Source organism: Balaenoptera borealis, assembly GCF_965194805.1.
Source record: "Balaenoptera borealis genome assembly, chromosome: 1".
Lineage (NCBI taxonomy): Eukaryota > Metazoa > Chordata > Mammalia > Artiodactyla > Balaenopteridae > Balaenoptera > Balaenoptera borealis.
Genome location: NC_138860.1, coordinates 139873196 through 139889468, shown reverse-complemented (window position 1 = coordinate 139889468; position 16273 = coordinate 139873196). Strand labels below are relative to the sequence as shown.

The 16273-nt window shown below is 34.3% G+C and overlaps 2 protein-coding genes across 12 annotated transcripts in view; one reads left to right on the top strand and one right to left on the bottom strand.

Moving 5' to 3' along the window:
- Positions 1-1539, bottom strand: part of ITGB3BP (integrin subunit beta 3 binding protein) — an 87918-nt gene extending 86379 nt beyond the window's left edge. Inside the window, exon 1 of one of the 6 annotated variants that reach the window (XM_082359439.1) lies at positions 1395-1539. In XM_082359439.1, coding sequence (XP_082215565.1) covers positions 1395-1399 — 5 coding nt within the window. In that variant the 5' untranslated portion in view covers positions 1400-1539. The remainder of the gene's footprint in view (positions 1-1394) is intronic. The other 5 variants (XM_082359437.1, XM_082359436.1, XM_082359438.1 and 2 more) reach the window with 5 other exon arrangements.
- A 72-nt stretch (positions 1540-1611) lies between these two features.
- EFCAB7 (EF-hand calcium binding domain 7) overlaps positions 1612-16273 on the top strand; it is a 58801-nt gene continuing 44139 nt past the window's right edge. For 2 of the 6 annotated variants that reach the window (XM_082357404.1, XM_082357400.1), the window contains exons 1-6: positions 1769-1908; positions 3834-4021; positions 11250-11461; positions 12098-12184; positions 12767-12962; positions 13383-13504. In XM_082357404.1, coding sequence (XP_082213530.1) covers positions 3835-4021; positions 11250-11461; positions 12098-12184; positions 12767-12962; positions 13383-13504 — 804 coding nt within the window. In that variant the 5' untranslated portion in view covers positions 1769-1908; position 3834. The other 4 variants (XM_082357401.1, XM_082357402.1, XM_082357403.1 and 1 more) reach the window with 4 other exon arrangements.

Genomic DNA, 16273 nt, shown 5'->3' with positions numbered 1-16273 from the left:
TAAACTCAGTGAAGTTGCTATATATTTAAGATGTCAACCTCAACTTTAAGGTTATGTATTTATTTCCAAAATATAATTACTGCAGACACTCCTAATATAACATGTACCTGTTAATATGTTAAGAAAACAGTTGTCCAAAAGGTCCCCATTTAACAGTTTTTTTTGGGTTCCCTACTATCTACAGCAGAACAGGAGCATAGTTCAGAAAGTATCACTACTTGTTAAGCAAACACACACGAGTTTCCATGGTATTCTTATTTGGCAGGGACTTTGTTACACTTTCCTCACAGCTTTGTATAAGTGCTAACTGGGTTATTTTTCTAGTGCAAGAGTAGTGAGGCAAGTCTTTTTGCTTCATTTTGGGGAAAGGAAAACCTCTTTAATAATCCATACCTTTTAAGGGTATAAGTGAAACATGTATTTATTGATACCTGTGTGTAGGACACCTTATTAGGTGCTGAGTTCCCTAATCTGGAAAGTAGAGAGAACAGCAGCGCCTACCTCCCAAGGTCCTTTTTAAGATTCAATGAGAAAATGTAGGGAAATTGCTAAACACAGTACCCAAATCATAATTAAACATTCAACAAATGTAGGTTATTATTTCTGCAAATCTTTCCACTTTCATGTCAATTCCTATTTGATACAGATGTCCCTCCTCCCACCCTGTGTTACTTTGCATTTGCTCAAACCTGAATGTGACGGAGAAATAAGTTACTCTAGAAGCACGCAAGAGAGGGTACCTAAATCAGCCTGGGGACAAGAGGCAGCCAGAGAATTTCATGTGTTATATATTATCCCCACCCCCACCCCCCAAAAAAAGTTCTTTACGGAGCTTAAAAAAAAAAGTCTCTATTGGGCAGTGATAAGCAAGAAAACTGAAGCCCGGAGGTGATTAAGTGACTCGCTCAACGTTGGACAGCTCTTTACAGAATTGGCTATGCTTCCTCATTTGAGAGCTGGAGTTCAGGTCTCTTGGGACCCGGTCCATGAGTTCTGCCACAAGTTTATATGAGCTCGTGACACTAATCTAGGCATTAAATGGCTTAATCAAATTATACGGCGTGATGCAATCTACCCTGTCCTATTCTCGGTATGTTAACCATATTTGAAATTATTTCAAGCAATACATCACTAAGTATAACCCACAGCCTATAAAATCTGTCAGAAGCCTTGTGGAATCAGAATTAAAGTGGACAAATACTACCGGATAAGTAAGGTTGGAAGGGAAGCAGACGTAGGTTGAGGGAACCAAGCACTAGGAACTGTCGGAGGAAAAGATAAAGTAAAAGTAGGAAAAGTAGGAAAACAGAAAAGGTTATTGGGCTACATAATATCTATTCTTCTTGCTCACAGAGGGGCCCAAACACAGCTACACCCGGGGAGGAGATACTTACGGCATTTCGACATTCAGGGACGCACCCCTGTCGCTGGATAAAAACCACTGAGCAACCTCTTACGAAAACAGAGAACCTTCGGAGGGAAACACTGAAGCCTGAAAAGCGCGGGCGAACGGTGCCTCGACGCTGTGCCACACTCCACGCGGCCCGCCGGAAACACTCCCCCAGCGACAAGGGATCCCAGTGTATGCCGGGAAGGGGGGGAGGAGAGTCTACGCCTAGGACAGCTTTCAGTCACTGCCAGGGCAACGCAGGACCCTCTCTCACGACTCTGACCAGAAGGCCCCCGGTAGAAGAGAGGCAGAGCCATCTCCGTTGGCTCTGGAGTAACTATCCCTAGATTTCTAGCCGGACCATTTGGGTAGGTACTCCGTATCTTGTTTCCGGTAGCGGAGAGGTGCAGTTGCCATGGTAATTAAAAGAAGGCCAAGGACCTTCCGGCCGCTGTGAGAGGATTGCGGAATCCGTAAGGAGAATTGGCTGCGCTTCCTCGTTTGTGACCTGCAGTTAGGTAGCAAGCAGCTCGCTATCTGTCTCTTCGCCCGCTCCGTTCGTCACTGTTCGGCTTCTCTTTCTCCACCTGCATCTTTTACCTCTCTGTCATAAGTACACTTGCTCCGTGTCTGTACTTAAAAATGTACATATAAATGCAGTTTTATTCCCAGAGGAATACAAAAATAGAGAGATGTTGCCGGATATCAGCTGTGAACGTATGTTACTGTGTAGGGACGGCGACTGGATGGCTGTTTTCCCTTGGCCCTTTAGAAGCCTTAGGCGCTTGTTCACAGTTTATTTTTCTTGCTATTGTGTGGCTGCTTATTTATGGAGCGGTTCGCTGCAAAGTACTCTCTAGGCCCTTGTCTTGGTCTTGGGCTGGAGTTTTAGATGCAGGAGGTTTCCAAGCCTGAGGGGCGCAATTATATATTTAATTATATATTTAAGCTTCAGTTTAGTCTCTCGTTACAGAGAGGGAAAAAATAGCATTCTGGAACATATCACACATGGAATTTCCACGTGAGGGAGTCACCTTATTTGGAAAGAGCATTTGAGGACAATCTTAAAAAAATATTTACATTTTTAAGTTGCTGGCTGCAAAACGAACGTTCATTCTCCCTTCCTTATTGGAACAGTTTTCTTTCACATTTGTGAGGAGATGCGTGCATGCGTATGTGTTTAGAACTGTGATGCTTAATTATAGTGATACCAATTTGCAGTAACCAGACTGTGACACCGCATCCCTGTGGGGTCCTTCTAAATCTGGTGTAAGATGAAAGTGTCAGGCAGGCGGTCTGTGTATTATAAATAGGGTACTTCATCCATGATAAGCGATTATTATCTTTCTTTCCCAAGTGTAAAAGACCTATATAATTCAAGAAGGTGCAAGTGATTTAGGCCTCCTGAGTAAGAATCCAATGAGTCCTGAAGGGGACCCTACCTGTGTCGTCTTATTGTTAAACTTGAAATATTCAATTTATTAGGTTGGAATGTATTTTTAGAAGTCAGAGCTGGGTAAAATAATGTTGCAAGCTGTTAGACCTCCAGCACAATTTAGGGCCTCATAGTAACTGTTGTACAAGAAGCCTTCGTTCACATTAAAAAAAGAAGAAACTGTTAATTGAAATTTACTGCCTTTTGCTACTTACTATTAGCTGGATGACATCTCTGTCTCTCAATTTCCTTATCTGTAAAACGGGCAAAAAATACCTGACCACTGTAGTAGGTATAAATCAAGATGTATGACAGTTCTTTAAGCTCTTATGAGCAGAGGTGCTATATAAACCCCCCAAATTATTATTATTATTATTAACATTATTATTGGTAGTAGTGGAACACAGTAAAACCCCAGGATAATGCTATAAATGACTGGATTTTAAAATTCAGTCATTTAAAATGTGGGGCTGAATTACTGAGATGTTAGTGAAATGACCTGGTTGATGCTGCTGTGGAGATGGATGCCAACTGCCAATCACATTATAGTCAAATTCTCATTATGGTGGCGATTCACTCTATCTACAGTTTATTTAGCACTTATTATGTGCCAGGCACTGTTCTATATGCTTCACATGTGTTAATTTACTTAATCCTCATTACAACCCTATGAAGAGTCTCAACTGACTGTCTTCTAATTTTGAGAGAATAGATGCATGCTTTTCCTTTGCCCTGTGATTCTTCTTTTGTATTTATGTTACACCTTTGTTTTGGCTTTGTTCTTTTGGCTCTCTTATATATATATATTTAGAAAGCAACTGCCAAAGGCTTATTCTAGCTTAACATATGATAATATAACTGTATGCATATTATAATGTACAGCTTTTTTCCACATATAAAAACCTTGATGTCTTGATTCCCCCCCCACCCCAGTTTGAAAGGCAAAGTGACACTTGCATTTTAGGATTAACATTGACTAAAATAAAATTTTAAATTATTTTCTAATAGAATGGCCATCAGTCCAGGAAGTGATGCAGCTTTCTCCAGTCAGAAATCAACGCTTTCAGAGAGTCCTCGATCAAAGAAATTTCCACTAACTGAAGAGGAGATATTTTATATGAATTGTAGAGCTGCCTACTTAACTGTTTTCAAAAGCAGCTTAGATAACATTATTTCTAAAGATCAACTTTGCTTAGGTAATTTTTTTTAACTTAAGTAGCTTGCCTTATTTGTTGAAAGCTAATAGATCAGAAAGACTGCAATTAGAATTACATTGTTGAATCATTCCAGTTTCTTAGTTAAGCTTGAGCAATGGAACTACCTTATGCTATTGTGCCATTTTATATAGCTACATCATCTAAGAGGTTCAAAATAAAACTTTCAGTGTTCAAATAGACTAGATTAGTATTTTTAAAGCTTCCATTAATTACTTGCTTAAAAACATTTTTTAAATTCTTATCTTCATACTTTAAGATTCATAAATTCTTATGTTGGTACTTTAAGATTTATAATGATAGAATTAAAACACTTCTGGCAACTGAATCACTAGTCTGAATTTGACCTACACTGGGGAAAATGTTAAGGGAATATATATATATATATATATATATATATGGTTGAATGATTGTGAAAGAGTAGTATTAAGAAATAAGTGAAATTTTAAAAGAAAATTAAGAATTCTGGGTTTTGTCCTGCTCTTTAGGGGTGAGAGTTAGACAGAGTTGATCTTTTTTTGCTTCTTTCCATTATATTTTTTTAGTTTATTTTTTATTGAAGTAGAGTTGAATTACAATGTTGTGTTCATTACTGCTGTACAGCTAAGTGACTCAGCTATATATATACATTCTTTTTCATATTCTTTTCCATTATGGTTTATCACAGGATATTGAATATAGTTCCCTGTCCTATACAGTAGGACCTTGTTGTCTATCTATTCTATATATACCAGTTTGCAACTGCTAATCTCAAACTCCCAGTCCAACCCTCTCCCACCCTCCTCCCCCTTAGCAAGCACCAGTCTATTCTCTATGTCTGTGATTCTGTTTCTGTTTCGTAAGTAGGTTCATTTGTATCATATTTTAGATTCCACATATAAGTAATATAATATGGTATTTGTCTTTCTCTTTCTCATTTAGTATGATAATCTCTAGTTGCATCCGTGTTGCTGCAAATGGCATTATTTTGTTCTTTTTATGGTTAAGTATTCCATTGTTTATATGTACCACATTTTCTTTATCCATTCATCTTTCGATGGACATTTAGATTGTTTCATATCTTGGCTGCTGTGAATAGTGCTGCTATGAACATAGGGGTGCATGTATCTTTTTGAATTATAGTTTTTGTCTAGATATATGCCCAGAAGTGGGATTACTGGATCATATGGTAATTCCATTTTTAGTTTTCTTTTTTTTAAATAAATTTATTTATTTTAGGCTGCATTGGGTCTTTGTTGCTGCGCACAGGCTTTGTCTGGTTGCAGTGAGTGGGTGCTAATCTTTGTTGCAGTGTACGTGCATCTCATTGTGGTGGCTTCTCTTGTTGCGGAGTATGGGCTCTAGGTGCACAGGCTTCAGTAGCTGTGGCACGTGTGCTCAGTAGTTGTGGCTTGCAGGCTCTAGAGCGCAGGCCCAGTAGTTAGGCACACGGGCTTAGTTGCTCTGCGCCATGTGGGATCTTCCCGGACCAGGGCTTGAACCCATGTCCCCTGCATTGGCAGGTTGATTCTTAACCACTGCACCACCAGGGAAGCCCTATTTTTAGTTCTCTGAGGAACCTCCATACTATTTTCCACAGTGTCTGCACAAACTTTACATTCCCACCAACAGTGTAGGAGGGTTCCCTTTTCTCCACACCCTCTTCAGCATTTATTATTTGTTTAATGTTGGCCATTCTGACCAGCGTGAGGTGGTACTTCATTGTAGTTTTGATTTGAAGTTCTCTAATAATTAGCGATGTGGAGCATCTTTTCATGTGCCTATTGGCCATTTGTATTTCTTCTTTGGAGAAATGTCTCTTTAGGTCTTCTTCCCGTTTTTCAATTGGGTGGTTTGTTTTTTCATTGTTGAGTTGTATGAGCTGTTTGTATATTTTGGAAATTAAGCCCTTGTCAGTTGCATCATTTGCGAATATTTTCTCCTATTCTGTGGGTTGTCTTTTCATTTTGTTGGTGGTTTCCTTTGCTGTGCAAAAGCTTGTAAATTTGATTAGGTCCCATTTGTTTATTTTTGGTTTTATTTCTATTGCCTTGGGAGACTGACCTAAAAAAACATTGGTACAATTTATGTCAGAGAATATTTTGCCTGTGTTCTCTTCTAGGAGTTTTATGGAGTCATGTCTTATGTTTAAGTCTTTAAGCCATTTTGAGTTTATTTTTGTGTATGGTGAGACGGTGTGTTAACTTCATTGATTTACATGCAGCTGTCCAACTTTCCCAACACCACTTGCTGAAGAGACTGTCTTTTTCCCATTGTGTATTCTTACCTCCTTTGTCGAAGATTCATTGACCGTAGGTGTGTGGGTTTATTTCTGGGCTCTCCATTCTGTTCCATTGGTCCATATGTCTGTTTCTGTACCAGTACCACACTGTTTTGATTACTGTAGCTTTGTAGTACTGTCTGAGGTCTGGGATGGCTATGTCTCCTGCTTTGTTTTTTTTCTTCAGCATTGCTTTGGCAATTCTGGGTCTTTTATGGTTCCATATGAATTTTAGGATTATTTGTTCTAGATCTGTGGAAAAGGTCATGGGAATTTGATAGGGATCACATTAAATCTGTAGATTGCTTTGGGTAGTATAGCCATTTTAACAATATTAATTCTTCCAGTCCGAGAGCATGGGATATCTTCCATTTCTTTGAATCATCTTCAGTTTCCTTCATTAATGCTTTATAGTTATCAACATATAAATCTTTCACCTCCTTGGTGAGGTTTATTCCTAATATTTTATTTTTTGGGTTGTGATTTTAAAAGGTATTGTTTTTTACATTCCCTTTCTGATATTTCATTGTTGGTGTAAAGAAATGCAACCAGTTTCTGTATGTTAAACTTGTATCCTGCTATCTTGCTGAATTTATCAGTTCTAGTAGTTTTTGTGTGGAGTCTTTAGGGTTTTCTGTCTATAGTATCATATCATCTGCGTATAGTGACAATTTTACCTCTTCCCTTCCAACTTAGATACCTTTTGTTTCTTTTTCTTGTGTGATTGCTGTGGCTAGGACTCCCAATACTATGTTGAAGAGAAGTGGTGAGAGTGGGCATCCTTGTCTTGTTCCAGATTTTAGCAGAAAGGCTTTTAATTTTTCACCATTGAGTATTATATTGGCTGTGGGTTTGTCATAAATAGCTTTTACTATTTTGAGATATGTTCCCTCTATACCCACTTTGGTAAGAGTTTTTATCATGAATGGATGTTGGATTTTGTCAAGTGCTTTTTTTGCATCTATTGAGATGATGATGTGGTTTTTGACTTTTCTTTTGTTTATGTGGTGTATCATAAACAAAACTGATTGATTTGCATATGTTGAGCCATCCTTGTGAACTTGGGATGAATCCCACTTGGTCGTGGTGTATGATCTTTTTTATGCATTGTTGGATTTGGTTTGCTAATATTTTGTTGAGAATTTTTGCATCTATATTCATCAAAGATATTGGCCTGCAATTTTCTTTTTTGGTGGTGTCTTTGTCTGGTTTTGGTATCAGGGTGATGGTGGCTTCATTGAATGACCTTGGGAGTGTTCCCTCTTCTTCAACTTTTTGAAAGAGTTTGAGAAGGATCGGTATAAGTTCTTCTTTGTATGTTTGGTAGAATTTGCCTGTGAAGCCATCTGCTCCTGGACTTTTGTTTGTAGGGAGTTTTTAAATTACAGATTCTATTTCAGTTCTAGTGATCCATCTGTTCAAATTATCTATTTCTTCTTGATTTAATTTTGGTGGGCTGTATGTTTCTAGAAACTTGTCAATTTCTTCTAGGTTGTCAAATTTGTTGGTATATGATTGTTCATACTATTCCCATGTGGTTTTTTTGTATTTCTGCGGTATCAGTTCTTATGTCTCCTTTTTCATTTCTTATTTTGTTTATTTGTGTTCTCTCTTCTTCTTGGTGAGCCTGGCCAGAGGTTTGTCAGTCTTGTTTATTCTTTCAAAGAACCAGCTTTTGGTTTTATTGACTTTTCCTATTGTTTTTTTTTTAAGCTCTGTTTTATTTATTTCCTGTCTGATCTTTCTTCCTTCCTTTCTTCTGCTGACTTTAGGTTTTGTTTGTTCTTTTTCTAATTATTTTAAGTGGTAGTTTATGTTGTTTATTTGAGATTTTTCTTGTTTTTTGAGGAAGACTTGTATTGCTATGAACTTTCCTCTAATAACTGCTTTTTCTGCATCCCATAGATTTTGTATGGTTGTGTTTTCCATTATATTTTAAATCTTCTGGTGCAGATATCCCCCAAACCAGTGAATTTGGTCCTTACTAGGTGTGTCAAATGACTTGGAGGTCTTTAGTCTTAAGAAAGTGGGAAACAACAATACCAGATAATACTATACTCATGTCGGTTTCATCAAGGCTAATAACTTTATGAGTAGAAAAACTGAGTTTTTTTGCCAACTTTAGAAACAGTTTCCTGAAATAAAAAATCTGACATATTCTTGCAACAGTGTCTTGGATTTATATGCAATAAGATATCTATTTGAGGAAACCCATTTTGGGAAATATAAAAATTGAAAAGATTAAAATTTATATTTTATTATAAACTATAATTTTAGTTTTTTCTCTCTATTCTTTTGAACATTGGCTGAGATCATGAATCTACAAAGTTTAAAAGTTTAACATGCTTTCTGCTACTATGGCATTTAGTTTAAATCAATGAGTATGTATTACTAAGGTGTTATCAGTCGTATAGAATTATCTGGGAGGATAATAATGTAGTGTTCATCTCTTCAACTTTTGATTTTATGGTGGAATATTCTTTGTAAAATTGTAATGATTGATTTCAGATAATCTAGATTTTAAAAAACTGGTTGTGTGAACCAGTGATGTCTCTTTCTTAAACTTTTATGCCTTTCGTCTATAACCTTCTGCCACTTATGCACATACATGTGCTTTGACATTCCATTTTGAAATAGGATAAAGCAGTACTTTATCTTATTTGGAAATGGAAAGTCAAAGAGAACTTTAGAGTTCCTTTTTTTCCCCAGCTTACAAATAATACAGGTATTATAAACTCATGTCAAAGCTTAAAGTAAACCCTGGCAGAAGATCAGTATTTTGGTGTAAACCTTTAAACATCTACAATTACATTGTGTTTTCACTGTTATTGGACTTCATAATGAGCTCCAACTAATTCTAAAACTAAAGATTAAAGTTAGGTTAGTATAGTACCTATTTCTTAGATATGGGAATGTTTAGTTAATACATGTTTTGGCAAAAATAATTTTATTCTGAGAAAGTTGTTCTTTTAGACAACAGTAATTTTAAAAATATTTTAAAAATATTTTGTTATTGAAGATAGCAACAAGCATTTGAGCTGCCACTTGTGGGAAAGAGTTACACATCTATTTTTCCAGAGCTGGACAGAAAATACCATTTTTTTCACATGGACTTTTGACTTTAAATCACAACTTCATTTAGGTCCTACTTGTATTCCCAGATTTTAAAGGGAGGAGGCTGACTGGGGATGGAATCCTAAAACACATGTGCCCTTTTTGTGATTATCTTGATAGATGAATTAAGGAATTGTCCACTTATACACTAGGCAGACTACTTATCTTTTATTCCTGGGCAACATGGTAATTAGGGCTTTTGTCTACTTCCAAAATAAACTTGTGGAAATTTAAAAAAACATGTTATTTCCACTGTTACAAATTTCCACAAAGGCTTTCTAGGTGAATGGAAGATGGCAATTGCTATGGCTGTAATTTTTGGTAACTCTGAGAGTCACCTCTAGTTGATGATCTTGTTTCTGTTTCTTTGCCAAAGTTTATGTTATCTAGGTACAATGCACTGGCATAATCTGGAAGATGGGAAAATTTATCTTAGTCCATTAACTTCTAATATGTTATTAACCATAAATCTTGACCACAAGTAGCAACTTTACACTTAAGGTGTGGACTTACTATTTAGATTATAAAACTTCTTAGGAACCAAGAAGCTTATATCTTTAAAAATAAAAAATCACCTCATATTATTCTTGTGTACAATGAATGTTCAATATAATGGACTCACAAATGTCTGCATTTTATTGCCTTGATCTAGTTTCTATTTCCTTGAGGATATTTCTTTAGTTAAATTGTTTTTTATATATTATTCCTTATTACATTAAATTGTAGAATATCTAGGTTATCAATTTTTAATGGTGATTGACAATGCATAGATCTTGTGAAATCTCACCTAAGATAGTGGGAAATATCCAATATAAGGTTTTATGATAGAAGTTTGTAGTATAATTCAGGACAGTTACACCTTTTAAAATTCTGTTAATTTTGTCTGTGGTGCTTAGGAAACTTACTATTGGATCATTTTAGATAGTGTTAAGATATTAAAGTCTTAATATGAAGAGATTAGTCTATTTGCAAATTACCAAGTTACTCCTATTCAACTGTACAAAATATCTACAATTGTTTAAAACCATTATATTTTAGTGTGATATGACATGCAAATATACAAAGCCTTTCTCACATTGTAATTCTTTGCATCTCATAGTTATAAGGGCATAGCTTTTAAAATAGGAATGTCTTATGAATAACTGGTAATAGGACTATTTTTAAATGTTCTGGTTTAAAATGAAAAGTAATTTGACCATTGTATCTCTATAATAGAGTTCTCTCAAAGTTTGTTGACATTCTTGATTTTTAGCAGGGCTGTAACTGCAAGTAGGATACATTTTGTGCATGTATTTGACATTTGGGACGTGATTCATGTTCTTGAAACTAATAGCTGGCAGTGATGAACATTTTAGATATAATGACTTGTTGTCAGCGATATTCTCAAACTAATGATTTACTCATTTCATTAAAATATTTGTTGAGCCAGAAAAAGTAATAATTTATGCTTTTTTTTATTCCTATGTCCTCAAAACAATTAAGTGAATGGTTGTTTTTAAATATTTTTCTTTTCTCCAGGCACTCTTATGAGGTAACTCAGATATTGTCAGTTAATTAAACTATGTAAGATGAGAACCAACTATCAGAATAGGAAAAATCTATTTAATTCTGGCATTTTAATATATTTGAGAATCTTTAGCTGGTAACATATATGTATATTGTCATTTTTGAAAGTCAGGCATACATTGATAGCACTAGATTATCAACATCAAAGGTAATGTATTGGTATGTGTGTACTTTTGTATAATATTGTAGTATATAATGATTTTTTTAAAATGTACTTAAATACCAATTCCAAATGTTACTGTAACAAATAATACTTGTTTTATTGGGCAGCTCTTCAGCATGCAGGAAGAAATCCATCCCAAAAGACCATTAATAAGTATTGGACTCCTCAAACTGCCAAACTGAATTTTGATGATTTTTGTTTGATTTTAAGAAAGGAAAAACCTACTTCAAAAGCAGAATTACTAAAATCATTTAAGCAATTAGATGTAAATGATGATGGCTCTATTTTACACACTGATCTTTATAAACTTCTAACAAAGGTAAGATCTGTAAAACAGTTTTGTAATATGCATGTTTTGCAGAACAACTTGGAATCTAGCTTTGGCTACCAAAGTCCACATCAGAAATAACTATTTCACTGGCAGGTGAAATGAATCACATATATGTTGTTTGTAAAGTACTTAAAGATCCTTCTGGATGAAAGGTGCTTTATAAATAAAAGATAAAGCATAAAATTGAGCCTGTGTTGTAATCCTCTTGTGCTCCTTTGCAATTCTTTCCTGCCAGAACTCTTTGTAAATCAGTGATAGGTTCATATGTGATAAGTAAAAGAGAACTAAAGTATAAATGAGATTCAGAAACCATTCTGTTTCTTGGTACAGCATGAGAAAGTATTGTTACTCTGAATTTAATAGTAGTTATTACTGAATCTATGATATATATTGTTGAAATTTAGTAAACTGAAATTCAGCAAACTTTTACACAATTTAATAAAATTGTAAAATTTTCTTTCATATAATAGGTTCATTTTTGCTTGACATAATACTCATTCTGAGATTTTTAATGAAACCATATATTCAAATTTACTTGTAGAAAAGATTAAAATTAATTTTTACTTTCCCCATGCATAACAAAGTGATAGTCATGTTGCTTTAAAATAAATCTTTTTTTCCCAGAGAGGTGAGAAGATGACTCGAGAAGAAGTAAATGCCGTAATAAATTTGGCTGACGTAAATGCTGATGGCAGATTTGACTACGTCAAGGTACATAAGCTCATACTGATGTAAATTTGCTTACTGTATAGGAGAAGTATTTTTAAAGGCACACATCTTTTAAATATTGACAATGATATATTTATATATTATGTACTAATTGTACTTGAAATTTAATCTCTCCAGTCCCACAATTGTAATCTGATGACTACCTTAAAAATAATGTAACGAAGTTAAAATACATGCATGTGCTTACACACACACACACACACACACACACACACACACACACTCTTCTTTGAAATATGCCTCTTTGGGAGTGGAAGAATCATAAAAATTATTTAGAACAAATGCAAGTCTGCACATGTCATAAAAAAATAATAATAAATCACCTTTCTTTGTGTAACATTTTATTTTCACTCAGGCTATGGCCTCCTTATTGAATCATGGCTGCATTTCACTAGGTCACTTGAGGGTGGTCAATCTGATTCAAGAAAATAAAATGAGTAACCTAGTTCAATAGGAAATATATTCCATCTATCAGTCTATCCCTTGCCTACTAATGTGCATTTTCTTTCTCCTCCCAAACGTATGATTGAATGTTTTACTCACTGGAGTACTTGCTTCCTGTAGTTTTGTAAATTATATATGACAACCAATGAACAATGTCTCAAAACTACGCTAGAAAAATTGGAGGTTGACGGTAAACTGAGGCGTCAACAGTTTGGAAGCCACATGGAAGGGTCCCCTGAAAGGGACCCATCACCAGTACCAAAACCATCACCCAGAATCATAAGAAAAACTGATCAGGAGTCATTCTCAAATAAAGGTATTTACTTTTCTTGTTCAAGAATTAAGGATCATATTCAGATAAATTTTTCTTTCCATCTTAGCTTATCAGTGATAAAACAAACTTTTGTTAGCTACTGTTTCTAGACTCACTTAGCTATAAAAATCTATTGAAGTAATATTTTATTTTGGAACTTGACTTGGCTTTGCTCATTATATTTTATTAAAACTAAAATTTCAGGCTAAAAGATGACAGATTGAAATAAAGAATCTTATTAGTAGATCAGAAATTAGGAGCCTTTAAAGTCTGATAAATATAAAACTTTTGAGTTTATTTCAATAGGAAGAACAAAGAGATGAAATTAATACATAGTCCTTTCATACTACACTGTGTTTAGAAACAGACTTCTTATTGACAGCTTTTCATAATGTGACACTGAATAACTATTACTTGTTACAGGAGACACCAGGAGTTCTTTACTGACAACAACTAGAGAGTTCAGAACATCTGTTTCTTTCACAATTACCATGGGTGCTAATAGTAACCGAAACTCAAGGTTAACTGAGCCAAACTCAATAAAGGTATAGTATTTTAAATGAATAGGTATGGTATGACTTTTTCTGAAAACAAATTTGACATTAAGTTTATTAATAACTTTTTGGTGTTTACAGAGAACAAGTAAAGTTTATGAAGTAATTCTTTGAGGTTTTTTGTGGATTGTAGCATTTCTACCTATAAGCCAGTTTTAATAAATTTAAAGTGAAAATGATGGACAAGAATATTATTAAATGGTCTTCAGTTTAAAAATGATGACTCTTCAATTTTTGAACTTGATGAATAGATTATGCAATTATATACTTTGCCAAGCAATTTTTTGGTTTTGTTTAACAAATACTTTTCATAGGTGTTTCTTATAAATAAATCATTCATTCAATATCAGTTCCTTTGAGAGAAAGACAACAAAGTCACTTCGCTAAGTCAATATTTGTAGAGTGTTAATATTGATCTTCTTCCTTTGCTTTCCCTTTCTAGACTCAACCTTTACTAGTTTTCTTTCAACAGAAAATAATAGCTACAGAAATATAAAACATTAACTGGAAACTGCTAGGATACATTAAAAATGTGTACCTAGGGACCTCTGTAAAAGGGGGAAAAATGGTTATGACCACATACTATAACTGCTGTTAGAAAACTGAACTGATTGTTCTCAAGAGCTACATTTTTGTTTCAAATAACAACTCTGTATTTGTTATTGAACTCTGAAGTCCCTTATATCTTTAAATTGCTAGACAGTGACATTTGTTCTATATTAAAATTTTAAAACATTATCTCCAAGGAACTTTTTTCAGACTGTTTAGGAATCTATACACCCTAAGCAATTTGGTGTGCATGTCCAACATGTTCACACACAATATTTAGTGTTCCAACAATATTATTTTCCACCAGTGGGAACTTTCTGTATTTTGCAACTAAATTAAATGCTAACTAATAAAATCAACTTAAATAATTGTTGCTTACCTGATTCAAAAGTGTAAATAAATATAATTTTATAAAATATAAATGAATATTAATATGGGTTATATTAAAGCCATAATAAAACTTTTTCTCTTTTTCATGCTCTTATTATTTGGGTACATACCAATACAGTTCCTTTAATTTAGTTCAGCTCAACAAATATTCATTAAAAAGGTAATGTATGCGAGCTATTTTGCTTAGTGTAATGGGCCCTGAATTAAAAAAATAAAGATTTTCATTTCATTATTAACAATATACCAAGTTAGTATAGCATTTCATTTATTCAACAAATATTTATTTAGGCTGCACCAAGCAGCGTGGCTTGTGGGATCTTAGTTCCCTGACCAGGGATTGAACTCGGGCCCTCAGCAGTGAAAACATGAAGTCCTAACCACTGGACCAACAGGGAATTCCCACAACAACAAATATTTATTGAATGACTACTTTGTGCAAAGCACTGTTCTAAGGTGCTGATTAAAACCTTTGAATAGACAGACCTGTGTTTAACTTTTAGCTTTGTCACTTAATAACTGTGTGACCTCTGGTAAGTTAGTCAGCAGCCCCTCTGAGTTTTAGTTTCCTTATCTATAAATTGGGAATAATTATATTTAGTGTGTTTTTGAAAGATTTAAATCATCTAACATATATAAATAATTTAGCACAATGCCAGGGACATAGTTTTACTTTAATAAATAATATTGTTATTAATATTACGGAACTAAGAAATTACTGTAGGTCTTTATGTGGGAATAACATGATGAAAGTATAGTTTAAGAAAAGTTATTATACTGTTGTATATTGTGTATGGAGACTTCAAATTAGGGAGACTATAGAGAGGCTGATAGAGTTATCCAGGTATAGAGTAAGTACAGCTAGGCCAAGGGTAGTACCTGAACATAGTAAGGAAGGGACAACTCTAATAGACAACACCAAAATTAATCTGTAGGCCATAGTGATTGTATAACAAAAGACTAAAGTTTTGCATCTAAGACATCAAGAGCAAGGAAAGGTACTGATGATAATTAGGAATTAGGTAAAAGATAGTAGGAGAATTTAATGATTAAAAGAAGATGGTGTACTGTCAACTCATAAATTCTGTGACTTCCATATAAAATTTAATGTCTTTTAGAAATACTTCATAGCTTTCATATTACTTACCTGACTTTTTATGTCCTTTTTCTGATTTTGATATTGCCCACTGTTTGTACTCTCTGATATTTCTTAGATGAGCTGAAATGATTTTTTTTTTTTAATCTGTGATCCTTTTGCTATTCAGCAGGATTCAGTTCTTTGTTTGCATTTTACCTTGAAGTTATTTTTTTTAATTTCTTAAATTTTATATATTTCTTAAGTTTCACAACAACTCTAAGAAGTACTTGGTTAGGAATACAGTTATTGTATAATTTGTTTTAATTGAGAGTGATAGAATAAGTTACTAAAAGAATTATTAAATTAATTTTCTTCAAATACTTTAAATCTATTTTAAACAAGTTTGGGTACCTCAGTTTCATGTGGAGTGGAGAAGTATGGAATTGGGACAGAAAAGAAAGGTCTTTTCAGAAATTAGAAAATTATTGTAATGGGGTACACGTAAGCCAGATTTTAAATCATATATCTACACAAATGGTAAAAGACCTGAATTATGGGAGGAAAGTACCACCTTCACAGGGTCTATACATGTGTTACTTTCTGTATACCATATGTAGGTACTGTATCACTATTCTTTTTTTAATCCTGAATTCTATCCATTTACTTAGGTTTCATAATGTACAAGGAGTGTTAGAAATTTTTCTTTGAGAGAAGTATAGCTTCAGTTGCCAGTCATGACTAAAATT